Here is a 13,342-nt window from a genome sequence, read left to right as displayed (position 1 = left end):
TATATATATATATATATATATATATATATATATATATATATATATATATATATATATATTGGAGTACCAGTACCCCAAGGGTTACATGGAGACACTTCTGGTGGTACGTCAGATTGTAACAGCGCTTCTGCAGGTATCAGCAAATGTTATTTATGCTGACAGGTACATGTCGTTTTTCTTTTTAAATTAAGAGCAAATTAACTACAATACTGAGGAACAAATTGCCTCTTTACATTCTAGTGATTCATTTGCAAAATGTTGTACGCCTTTATTTTTATATGTTTCATCCTGATGCTTTTTTGCCAGGAAAGAAATCCCTCTCCAGGAATTTCTTAGTAAAATACCCCAAGAGACACCACTATGTTACTCCAAAGTTCCAAAGTTACATTCAGTGCTTAGCAGGGGCCCTATGCTCCCTAGGCGGAACACACTGATGACATCAGTTGGTGTGAAAGTAGCCATTAGTTCCACCTCATCACTATGGGACAAATATAGAAGCAGACATGGAGGACATCTGTACTGAGGAGGCGGAAGATGAAACCTGGCCAGATGATAATACACATTTACAGTTTCACTCCTCCTCCCAAATTCTCACTTCTCCCACTCCCTGGCGATCCCAGCGTCACCCTTGAGACTGTTAGCGCCATATGGTCGCAACATATTGGCACGTGTGACATACATCGTGCATACACACTGCACCTGTTTACCAAAACGCCACACTCTATCCGCACAGGAATTTCCCATTTCTTCTCCCCGTGCCTCCATCTTTTAATGAGGCTAAGCAGCCGCCGGATGACAAGCTGCGCTTTTGTAAAACATCACGTTGCAATATGAAAGCGCATCAGCTCCAGCGCGCGATGTCATTGAAAGCCAAAAGTATGAAACAGTGACACAAACGATTATTCTTCCTACCTCTGTTGTCCCCATTCTGTTATCTTTGGCCCAGAACTGGCGATATTGTGTTGTGTTTCCAGCTGTGTGACTGAAGCTTTTTTTTCATGGCAGACTACATTTTTACTTTTAGAGCAGGTTAGAGATGATTTGTGCTGTTAAGAGGAGCAATGGATATAAAAAATGGGGAAATGATGTCTTAATATGGCCATTGGCAACGTTTTATGTTTTGCCTTGTTTATGACACATGCGATAGAAAATTATAAATGAAGGTGAAGAAGTCAATGCAAGACATATACAGTAGTTTTTGGTTGTGTGTTGGTGTGAGTGTCAGAACTACTCTCTGGGAGCCATTTGCAGGCCATCATCCATTTTTAGTGGCCCAAGACATACCTTAAAAATTAAAAATACTTTCAAAAATACTAATAATATCTTCAAACGTATCCGTAGGCTAAATGCTAAAAATATAGCATTTTTAACCACAGTGCAATAGGGTATTGACTTGTGCAGCAGCAAAAAATATTAATGGTCACCGGAAGGTCATTATAGGACCTAAAAGCTAATAAAAAAAAGCATGTCTTAGCATAATGCTACGAGGAATTGACTTGATTAATTTTCAACTATTTGGTCACTGGAAGTACAGTATAAGGAAGGGGTGAACATCTTTTTTTTATGGGTTACTCACATGAGTACCAGGATGTACTTTTTGATACTTACCCTTCCTGTCATTAAAAAGTCTTCATCAATATCATTCTCATTGTCACTCCCACATTAAGCACGCTCTCTGTGTGCACACAGCAACTGCATTTCTCCACGAGAGCGTTTCTACATCTTGTGTATCCGCAGTGCTGCAATGGTCATTTCCACAGTTCAGAGAGCAACAAACTGGAAAAAGAATGTGATCTACATCCAGATTTACAAAGAAAAAGCCTTCACACACACAAGGTTGTCTTCTCCTTTGCCGATTGATTGGATGAGCTGAAAAGACACTGGTTCTTCTTGTCTGTGCTATTGTCATTGAGACAAAAAGAGCAAACACTTTACTCCTCTTAATTGGCACTGTAACATATGCATAAATATATATTACTGTTTGACTCACAGTTCTATCATTTCACTTAAAAGTTCGAATGAATACTGTATATACTCACCCACAGTAAATGAAGCATGCAATGAAATTTTATCCACGCAAACTTTACAAAAATGGAGCTTGGTTTGTTACCGGAAGTTTAGAAAATGTTTTTTGTTTCCAATTGTGTGAGCTGGTACTCCCAAACAAGCGCAGTTTGACCTTCCAGGGACTCTGTTCAGCTCGGGCTTGGTTGTTGTCATGGGTGAAAGTTAGGGAGGCTACGCAAGTGCGTGTAGTGAAGCATGCAATGTTAGGCATCAATGATTTCTGTCACGCATGCATACCTGCATCCCACTTATTTGCGTGCCTGAGTGTAAGACCTTATGGTATCAACATATGTTTTAATAAATACTAAAAACATAACATTTGTTAACATAATGCCACAGAGCATTTAGGTGTGCAGGCTCAAGGAAAAATAAATAAATAAATAAATAAATACAATTCTAGAATTCGGTCATTGGAAATTCAATAGACAACCTTGTTGTATCTAATGGTATCTACGTACAGTATTGGTAGTTTATGAATCAATTCTAAAAATGTTTGCTGAGCATCTCTTACCTACACTGATGGATTGTTTTTTTTTAATTGTTACTCGAAATAAATAAAAAATACAGAATGTCAGCGGCTCTTGGACAAAAATGTTTGGACAGACTGATCAGGTCTCTGTCAAATATTGATGTAACACCATTAGACAGTGAAGTGGCTCATCATCAGTTTAATTTTAATGAGTAGTAATTGCAGCAGTTCTCATTTTAACATCGTAGGAGAAAATATAAATAAATCTTGAGAAAACATACGCAAGTACTCCTTCTGTAGTGGTCACCCCTGAGTTGGTTTTTATTGTTATTGAAAAAAATTACATAGAATAGGCCTACATGAAAAAAAATAATTGTGTGGAACTGATTTCATTTGATAGTAATTTTGCTCAATCAAATATGTCTTCTTTCAAAGAGATGATTACGGCATTCATAAAATCTTTTTACTGGCTCCCAGTCTGCGTAAGAATATATTTTAAAACTTTGCTACTGGTCAATAAATCACAAAGTAGTTAGGGTCCCGAATACAATAAAGAAACACTAATTGAATATAAACCCAGTAGGGCTCTGAAGTCTGCAGATTTGGGTCAATTAGTGGAGCCCAGAGTTCAAAGCAAACATGGTAAAGCGCCATTTAGCGCTTTTACTCAACACAAATGGAATAAGCTGCCAACAAAAGTAAAGTCAGGCCAAAGTGTAAACACTTTTAAATCCGGGTTAAAAACAGTGTTGTTTTCCTTTTTTTAACGTGATGTCTCTTGTACCTTATAACAATCAGTTTTCCAGGGAGAAAGGGAAACAACTTGAGCCCTCTTACTAGCAATGACACATAAGATCTTATAAAGGCTGGTTTGCATTTCAGAGCGACCCAGGTGCTTTTTGTAAAGCTGTAGTGCACTTGATGGCGTGTTGAAAGGGTGTCATATTTGGAGGTACTTAAGCATGCAAGTGTTTTGTTGTCTGTTCAAAGTCATGTACTTCAAATAAGCACGGCTTATTAAGTCGAGCTAAAGTTGCCAGGACACCTGTAGATGGTTGTGGAGGTGACATGTCAAACGTCTCTTTTGTTTGCCACAAATAATATCAAAGAATCCAAGTCAGTTGTCGCGCAGTCACATCTCGCATGAACATGAAAATGCAAATTCCTCACACGTTTTAACTCAGTGGGTAGTGCAAATTTATTTTCTGGATGGATGTATTTCTGGATGTGAAAGTGGAGCATCTGTTGTTTTAGGTCAGCGATGCTGAATTTGATTTACATCGTCAAAATAGCATATAGATTGACTGGTAGATTTGGACGGAGCTGTACTGTACTGTAGTGCTGTAACTGATGAGCTAATATTTAGGGGCACATCTCAAAAATTTGGAATACTGTCTCGGGAAAGTTGATCGACTCTAAATGTGAAATTTATATTAGGTAGCTTCAACATTCAAATATTGAATGATTTTATTAAACTAATAACTCAGCTATGAATTGAGGAGAGGGCCGTGAAAACGATGCATACAAGTGAGTGAGGGGCTCCAGGGCAAATCCATCTCAGAAATTGTAATTATAATGGTTTTATATGGTCCAAATTTTGGACAATTATTATTTTTGTACACAAAATCTCCCACGTCCAGCTACAATCACATAGAAATGTCAGAATAGTTCCATTTTAAAATGTTTTAATCATCTGCTGGAAATTTCAGCTCCCTAGTGTTTTTTTTCCCCCATTGATTTTTTTATGAAACCAAAAAAAAAAAAAAAATCAAAGGGATTTCCATAATTTGTCACATAATGCCACAAGGGTTAAAGATAAGATTTGATAATTGACTGTATATTTATTATATTTAACCCTAGGCCAGTATTTTATCCAATCCTTTTATCTTTACATTTAAAGGCATTTCACATCAAAGGGAAAGCATTGAAAGAAGACATTAGGGAGCTGAAATTTCACCCAGTGGTGACAACATGTCAAAGTTCAATATGGCACAAACCCTACCAGGAGTGAGCCATCTATTGGCTACAATACTGCAATAATGATTTGAAATAAAATGAGCCCAAAATAATGAAAATACTGCAGAAGAGTGAGAAGTTTAAAATAGCATGGTACAGGTCCTTAAAAAAGGAGCAAAACTCATCTAGTTACTTTAGTGATGCTTTTCTATGAAGTATAATTTGGGTAGCTGCATTCAAGTTTTCCTGAGCACACACCGGCTTTTCACTGCGACAAGATAAATGTTGCAATCTTCCTGAAATGCGAGCGAAGGGGCTGGAAATCAAGTATTTTAAATATAACCTACTTCTCTGAAAAGGATCAACAGGTGTCGGATTTAGGAGGCAGAACAAGAGAAAGCGTAAAGACGACCGTCTTGGCATTCCCCACTGGCAAGACACGAGATGAAAAATCCATTGAGGAAGCGCAAGGCTCGCGACATGAGACCAACGAAGCATATTGAAAACAGATTAGAGAGCAGTCCCTGAGATAAAAGAGGCGATCGGAGCCTGCTTAGCGTACGGCGGGCACCTCGTCTCGGCGGTGGTTGCGGCTAACCTCGCTCGCTCGCTCGCTCGCTCGCTCGCCTATGGCCCGAGACATGTCAAAGGGGGCCGGCGCGAGAGGACGGATGGCGGCCGGCCCTGGAGCCCCTCACTCACTCGCTAACTTGCTCACATTAAAGAGCGCTCTAATCACTGCGGGGACTTGGCCAATGATGTGCTTATCAAACGGCATATTTCAAAAAGGCATCTTAAAAGGCCTGAGGGCCAAGAGGCAATAAGAGCACATTTGTATGTGGATGAAAGGGAAAAGTGTAGACAGACCTTGCATCAGAATATGGAGAAGGGGGGATCATTAGCATCTTACTCGCTAGCAGAGAGGAAGAGAAGAGGCAGAGTGGTGTTACTGGGATGGGCTAGGACGGGATGGCGGAGAAAGGAAACGAGAGAGAGAGAGAGTGGTACTTTGACTCCCCGCTCTTTCCTTTTTTGTATTACACAGTTCCCAAAAAGAATAAGAGAACAAATACATTTTTGAACAAAGGCGTCGCTCTTGATGTGGAAGCCCATCGGGGCGCGAGGTGGCTCCGCTGCGGCTTACAAAAACGAACTGATCCACCGCGCAACTTTCTCCCCCGACAGAAGAGGCTCAGACGGGTCGCCAATCAGAGGACGCGGCACTTTGACGGCCAACACGCTCCGCTCGCATACTTGATGTGTTGGCCGGCCGTCCTCGGAGGGCTTCGCTAATGGACTGTGACACATGCCCCCCCCTCTCCCGGCTGTAACGCGCACCGGTTGAAATGTTTGTCTCCACATGAAAAAGGCTGAAAGGAAACTCAGCCTGTTGTTTTCACAAAAAAAGCGGCCTGCAGCTAAAGCGGCAGAACGGCACTTTAGCGGCAGCCGCAGAACAAAATAATTCCATAAACAAAGAAGCAAGCGACACATTTGTGCCTTTTAAGCGAGCTACATAAAGACCGGGATCGGGATCCGTCTATGAATGCGCCACGCGCTTCGGGTTTGATATCAAAGAGCCCGGCCGAAATACATTCAAATGCACTATGTATGATCTTCTATCTGACGACAAGGTTGAACATTTATGTAAATTTGCTCCATCACAATTCCTCTAAAGTTGAAGAGCCATACATGTCTAGGTTTGAAATTAATTTTGGAAAGATATGCACTCATACGTCATTCATAAACCCAGGGTTGGAACATGAAGTTTAAATACGTTTTTGTGATTGTGGCCATAGCGTTCAACAGGTGCGATATAAAGTGTCAGTATCAGGCCGATAACTGGGTATCAAGGTATCGGTACTCGCGATTAGAGCCGATATTGGTATCGGCTGTTCTCTTTGAGAATTTTTACAAAGTAGAAATTACAAATTAGAAACATACAATAGTAACATTAATTTCATGACATTTTATGGAAAAATACTTTAAAGGTGTTTCTTCAAAATGTCATTGGTTTTTGGTCCTGTGTATCAAATGAATGAGTGGTATCGGTATTTGGTATCAGTTCCAGTGACTACACAAGAGTTGAGTAGTGTTATAAATCTGGAAAAAATACGCTAGTGAAAATCCCTATCGGCCATTTATATGCAATTATAGGAATCTCACGAAAACAAAATGGAAGTTATAAAAATCATTTCATTGATAGTTTTAACAACTTTTTAACTTGTTTTTATAATTGAACAAAACAACCTAAAGATTGGATGTGCATATTTCTTCTTCTGAAATTTAAATAATAAATACCATTAGTAGGAGAATATGGACAAAAAAAATTTTACATTTTTTACCATTCTGGATGATTGTGATTTAAATCCATAAACCCATCAAAGATTTATTTAAAAGGTTAATTCATATAAAAATCAATCCTGTGCAAAATTCTCAGACCATAAACTGTAGTATCATGAGCATGGAGGAAAAATAACTTTTTTAAATATTAAAAGGGATATATTTAGGCATTTACAGAAGCCACAATTTACTATTCTGTCTGTAATTTTTGATAGCTGTGTTTTAATGTCCAACTAATACTTTTAAAAACTCATTTTGTCACTTGTTGTCGACTAAAAATGAAATCACATGTGCTGAAGGATCGGGGAACAACCAATCACAGCTCAGCTTCATCAAATGACCAAACCCAGGAAACAGTTAAGTGTGATTTGTTATATGACCCCTGAGCAGTCATTTTCAGTTGACAGCAAGTGGCAAAACGTGTTTTGAAATGTATTCATTATACATTGAACAAAGAAATTAAGTGTTGCTGCTTAAAAAATGGCTAAACATACAAGCGTCCATTAAACAAAAAATGTTATCACGGCAATATCAATTGATTAAAACAATGACACCCCCCCCCCCCCCCCCCACACACACACACACACACACACACGCACACAGGACAAGATGTAAACTTCCCGCAGCAAGATCCAAACCAGACAGTTTTTGCAATCATGCAACAAGCTGAAGCAAAAAAAAAAAAAAAAATCAAGCATCAGTTCAAACAGTCACAAACGACAACATTATTCATTAAGTAGTCGTTCTAAAAATAACCTCAGCATCACTTGAAGGTATTTTTCAATGGAGGAAAAAATGTGGCAGAAATGTAAGACTCACCTGCATATTTCTGATATTGTGCTATACTGCTATAGTGGCCCAAATGGGTCTAATGGCAAAGCACAAACGCATGCTCAATTTCCACATGGTCAAATTTTAACAGCTACGCACAGCAGCCAGTGTAGGTGGTACACACGCCACAAACACACAAATGCTGATACAAACCTACAGAAAATATCAGACCCAATTTGCAGAGTCAATTTGGGATCAGGAGACCAATTATCTTAATTATTTAGAATTTCACTGCGTTTGCATTTCTCACTAGTTTTGGTTGTCGTCAAAGAACTACATTTCTCTAAAATACGAGATGATTTGCGGGAGTAGAAATCATGGTTGAATGATGAATCCAGCAGTCACTTTAAAGAAATCCACATTTACTGCCAAAAACAGAGTTTTGTGTGTGCGTGTGTGTGGAAGGATTATATTGCTGGCAGGCCAACATGTAAGATTGTGGAGGCAAAAGCTTCAATGAAACCAAGTTAGATAAGCTGAAGAATATCTTGGAGAGTAAAGATGGATGAATTGAGATTAACTGCTCAGTCATGCATTAGTGCTATCGCTGATTGGAGAACAGCGAACTCTGCCATCACGCTGAGCAAATTTGATTCGAAACTCATTCACCGCAAGTCATTTTTAGATCCTCTTTCATCACAGCACTTCAAAAACTTGGAAATATATATATATATATATATATATATATATATATATATATATATATATATATATATATATATATATATATATATATATCTGAAAAATCAGGATTGAATGTCGGATTGAAGACGTAAAAATTCGTCTTTGGCATTGAATGAGTTTTTAAAAAGGAACGAAACGGGCAAAAAAAACAAACAAACAAACAGGTAGGCTAAAATAAAAGAAAGGCACCAAAACAAATGCATAAATATATATATTCACATTTTTATTTATATTTCAATTCTGGGAGGATATCTTTTACACCAAATATCCCATTGGCAGTTAAGCGCATTCATTGTGTTCAGAAGCCAGGAACAGTCACTTGTTTCAACAAACACAAATACAAAATAAAGAAAACCACAAAATAATGAACTGCATGTATCGAACATACAAAAGAATCCCATGCCTACTCAGTAGGTAACGTCAACATTCCGGCTCTTGAAGATGTGGTTATTTACACTTTATAAAAATAGACTTTAAAATGTGATTTTTTTTGCTTACATTCGAATTAAATGAAGCAGTGCCCTCATCCCCTTTTCTTCCCTTCGAGTGTGACTTACATTCTGTAACAAAAATATTCCCTCAGTCCTTAAGGCGAGATCCGGCGCATCCTATCTCGCGCACGCAGCCGATTCAAAACATCAGCAAGGCTTCACAAAAGGCACCAAATAACGGGAGCGTTTGTCCTTTTTGTTCTGTTGTTTTTTTTTTTTCTTGTTGTTTTTTTTGGGCGAGGAGGAAATGCTCTTTTCCTTTTCTCGACTCGTTGATGTCACATGTGAGAAAGATAGAAAAAGAGTACCAGTGGATGATATTTACAAACAGAAACCAACGTCACTCCTACTCATGCTTGAATACGTAAGTGCTTTTTTTTTTGTCTTTTTCCAAATAAAACGGATCACGGCAGCAACACTACATAATAGAGAATGTAGAAAATGTGGCCCTGCTCACTTCAAATAATACAATGCAAATATGCAAATCATTGTTCACATCGATAATATCGAAGAATGGTAAGAACGAAACATGGCACATGTACAATATACATATGTTAGCTTATGTATATCAGTCATTGTCTCTCGTACTGAATGCATGCCTACAATGGCGGATGTGTGTGTGCACTGCAGCTGCTGGCAATCTTCAATTTTTGATTTGGTGTGTACCTGATAGTAAAGAGCTAACAGTGCTGGACACAACTCTTTTTTTTAGTTTGTTTTTGTTCAGTCCTTTTATGCATTTGAAGTGCTGCATTTGTTTGTCAAAGCTGTGGCAGAGAGGAAGGAAAAACCTTGCCCTCGTCCTTGACAATGTGTCCTTCTCTCTCACGTGGACCGATCTCAGGATTGACCCAACGCCGCACAGAGATCAGTCACAAAAGTGCTTCTTTCTTTTCTTTCTTTTTTTTTTATGCGGGGAAACAACAGTCTCTGGAGTTTTTCGACGGCGCCGCGCGTCCCTTCAGAAGGTCCTGCGGAAAGCGATCTTAGCAGATCTCGATTGTCCTGGGGGAGAGGGTGGTCTGCAGGTCTGATAAGGGGGTTGGCACAGGGGAGCTGTAGAGGTTGGAGGCGACCGAAGAAGGGAAAGGAGAGGCGACCTGGGACTGGAAGGTGCTGGACATAGACACTGAAGGATAGGTGGTGGCGATAGAGGGAGACGGGTAGGATGTGTGAGCCGGAGAGGAGTAACAGGAGGTGACGGGGGATGGGTAAGAAGAAACCGGGGAGGGGTAGGAAGCGATGGGCGACGGGTAGCTGGAGGCGGGCGAGGCGGCCGAGACGGGAGCCGACACGGGCAGAGCCCCCGCTTTCTCTGCCTTCTTGTCCTTCTGCCGCAGGTGGATCTTGGTGTGCCTCTTGCGCTCGTCGCTGCGAGCGAACTTGCGTCCGCAGATATCGCAGGCGAAGGGCTTCTCGCCCGTGTGCGTGCGGATGTGCGTCGTCAGGTGGTCGCTGCGGCTGAAGTTGCGCATGCAGATGCGACACTGGAAGGGCTTCTGGCCCGTGTGGATGCGAATGTGGCGCGTCAGCTCGTCGGAGCGCGAGAAACGCCGGTCGCAGGTTTCCACCGGGCAGGCGTAGGGTCTCTCGTGAGGGGGGGTCTTGCTGGGGCGAGTCGGGTACTTGCGCATGCGGCTGGGCTTGATCAGCTGGGATTGATAGACGCTCTTGAGGTCCTGAGAGCCCGTCTGAGTTGCGAAGGCCTTGATGGTCGACAGAGGGGTGAGAGAGGGCTGACTTGACTGACTCTGGAATGGCTTTTGGTCAGGGGGCACGAGGCTGATCTCCCCCTGTTGCTGCGGGAACAGATAGTCGGGAATCATGGGCACGGGAAAGCTCGTGCTGCAGGTTTTACTGTTGGGGTAAGCCGGGGGAGGGTACTGCGCCCCTCCGTTGGAACCGGGAAAGGCTTGACCCTGGTCGGGAAAGATGTCTGAGTTGGGGTTGGAGTATGTCGGGGCTGCCGAGTAGATCGGATTGGGTTCGTTGTGATGAACCGACGAGGTGAGGCTGGAGCTCGGCGACGAGGAAGAGGTAGAAGAGGGCGGAGAGGAGGAAGTCGGGGCGGATGAAGATGAGGAGGATGAGTTTTGCGAGTTGGCGGACGAGACGCTGGAACTCGCAGGAATGTTGCCCATCAGACCGGTGAACAGGCCCAAAATAGGCTCCGCCCAGAGGCTGTTGCTGCAGGTGGTGGCGGTTTCCAGAGTGAAGCGACCCGTGTAGGAGATGGGGGGCAGTCTCGGGGTGGGGTAGGTCTGCTCCCCGACTGTCTTCTCACAGTTGAAAGGAATTTCGGGGAGCGTATCTGCCAGGGGGAAGGCACAAAAGTGTCAAAGGTGTACGATCCTCACTCTTTTTCATTATCATCAAATCATCTTTCTTTTCCTTTCTTTCCTTCGCTAAATCTACCGTCAATATTTTGCTCTTTCCGTTTGACACAAATACGCACACGTGTGTACACGAACACACCTTTTTTTGAGCCAATCAGCCCCAGGCTGATTAATTACGGTAACTGCAGTTGAACTGGTTTTTGGAACGCAATTTTAATGGGGCAATTAAAGTGATTGCAGAAGCAAGTGGTGACACAGAAGTCAACTAACAATCCGCTGGCATCAAAACGAATACTTTGTCAATTACTCTGCCGATAGTTCGATATCATCCTGAGACCCAGCGTATACATTTTTGTCCTGTACAATAGCGGACTATAATTTTTATTTCTTGACTGATTCAAGCAACTCTACTAATGTGCTCCGGAGAGGGCATGCTCGCATTTCTAACGTTGTCTGATGTGTTTGGGTGGGATGCAATTAACTTTGCTGTCTTGCTGAGACAAAACGGACACAACAGTGGACACAAACGAATAGGCTGTCTCTCAGGAAGAGATACGCGTAATGACATAAATATTAAAAGCTAAAGCAACTGTTGCTGGGTTACGCATTACAAAAATCAGATCTTCGAGGGCAAAATTGAAAAAAAAAATTGCTGGACTAAAAAGAAATGCAACATAAAGAATTCCAACGCACTGTCTCAGTCATCTCAAGGTATGAATCTAAACAAGTAGCGCTCTTACCCCCAGCAAGGTGGTCGTACTGCTCCCCTGGCTCCCCGGAGCCGAAACCGGCACCTTCGGGCGCAGAAGCCGTGAGGAAGGGTGTTCCCGCTGAGCTGAGCATCATCACCTCCTCCAGCTTGGGGTAGTTATCCATGGGGGAGTGAGGGAAGTTCAGGGGCTCCGAGATCTGCAGGGCTGGAAGGAGCATCTCGGTCTTGGCTGCAGCCATCCTCTTCTGCTGCCGCCGGAGGTGTCGCGGGGCTGAAGCTGGAGCCGGGAGCCCGGTGAGCGCAGAAGCGTGCGGAGCGGCGGACTGCTGCACGCTGGCTGAGCGCAGGGAAGGAGCCACAGAAGATGCTGTGCTCAGCCTCGTTCTTTGCCTCTCGCGCGCCACTTGTCCTTTTGTTTCCCTTCTCTCTCAGAGTAAAAGATCCACTTGTCTTTCTTTTTTGTTTTTAGAAAAAATCCAAAGTGTCCTTTATACTCATTTGTAAAAATGAATCAACAAAGTGTGTTGTTGTTGTTTTTTTTTAATGTGCAATAATAATAAACTAGCTTTTTGTTTTTTCCAGTCAGGTATTAACCCTCTTGGATTGAATGTTGTTTGTTGACTTTTGTACTTTTGGTGCGATGTTCTTAGTTTGGGAGTTCTATGTGTTTCCCTATCTGCTCTAAATGCTTGCTCTTGTGGGCTCTCAGGGCTGTCTCTGAGCGGAAAGGTTTCCCGCGGCATATAAACCCTCTCTCTGTGACGTAGATGTCCATATACGGGAGGAGGAAGCCCATATTTAGTCACTGCGGTGGAGGACACATGATGCCTGCCGGGAGGGAAAAGAAGAGCGCGCAGAGACTTGATAAAGCTTCAGCAGTAAATTGCAAAGACAACGTGGCTCTTCCTTCGGTGTGTCTTCATATTGTAAAAAGCTCAAGAAAAGACAGCGGCGTAACTCTCGCTCTTCCCCCGGTCTGCCATATATTTCGTTTGGATTTCCCATCTGTGCAGCAGGCTGCGCAGCTGCCGGAAAGCACCGCTCCACCGCGCCTTATAAGGTCATGACCACATAAGGACTGGCTCCGGTGGGGGTTCCAGTTGCCTGCCCTTATTTGGGACTTCCTGAGGCGGCGCTGTTTTGGCACAGAGGGAAGCTGGAGAGTAAAATTATGGCCAGAACCCTCAATAAGTCATGTCAGCAGCTCAGTCGAGACTCTTCTGATTTATTTTCATTTAAAGCTTCATTCATTGAGAGGGACTAATGCACTTTGTGAGACTATGACAAACACAAAGCCGTTGCAATTGGCAACATTTAAGAGGACTAAATAGAATAATTCAATGAATGCCATAAAAGATGGCTTAAATGAATACAAGACTGATTGCGTGAATAATATAATATTGATTAAATAAATAGGAATAATAAATGAGACATAGATAGATAGATAGATAGA

General features: G+C 42.0%; 1 protein-coding gene across 1 annotated transcript; it reads right to left on the bottom strand.

The window, feature by feature from the left end:
• Positions 1-8,552: 8,552 nt before the first annotated feature.
• egr1 (early growth response 1) lies at positions 8,553-12,619 on the bottom strand. The gene is made up of 2 exons (XM_088432087.1): positions 11,918-12,619; positions 8,553-11,152 (listed from the first exon to the last, which is right to left on the bottom strand). Exons 1-2 carry the CDS (start codon positions 12,126-12,128, stop codon positions 9,828-9,830), a joined length of 1,536 nt encoding a protein of 511 aa, XP_088288213.1. The 5' UTR covers positions 12,129-12,619; the 3' UTR covers positions 8,553-9,827.
• Positions 12,620-13,342: the final 723 nt, after the last annotated feature.

Source organism: Hippichthys cyanospilos, chromosome 13 (genome assembly GCF_059441005.1).
Source record: "Hippichthys cyanospilos isolate Australia breed blue-spotted pipefish chromosome 13, RoL_Hcya_1.0, whole genome shotgun sequence".
NCBI lineage: Eukaryota > Metazoa > Chordata > Actinopteri > Syngnathiformes > Syngnathidae > Hippichthys > Hippichthys cyanospilos.
Note: the sequence above shows the minus strand (reverse complement) of the source record. Positions and strands in the feature narration are given on the sequence as shown.

What these genes read in the sequence shown, in the direction of transcription:
- egr1 (XM_088432087.1), bottom strand. Translation starts at nt 12,128, where the DNA reads ATGGCTGCAGCCAAGACCGAGATGCTCCTTCCAGCCCTGCAGATCTCG. An exon ending in GTACGACCACCTTGCTGGGG is followed by an intron (nt 11,153 to 11,917) that starts GTAAGAGCGCTA and finishes TCCCCCTGGCAG; the next exon opens with ATACGCTCCCCGAAATTCCT.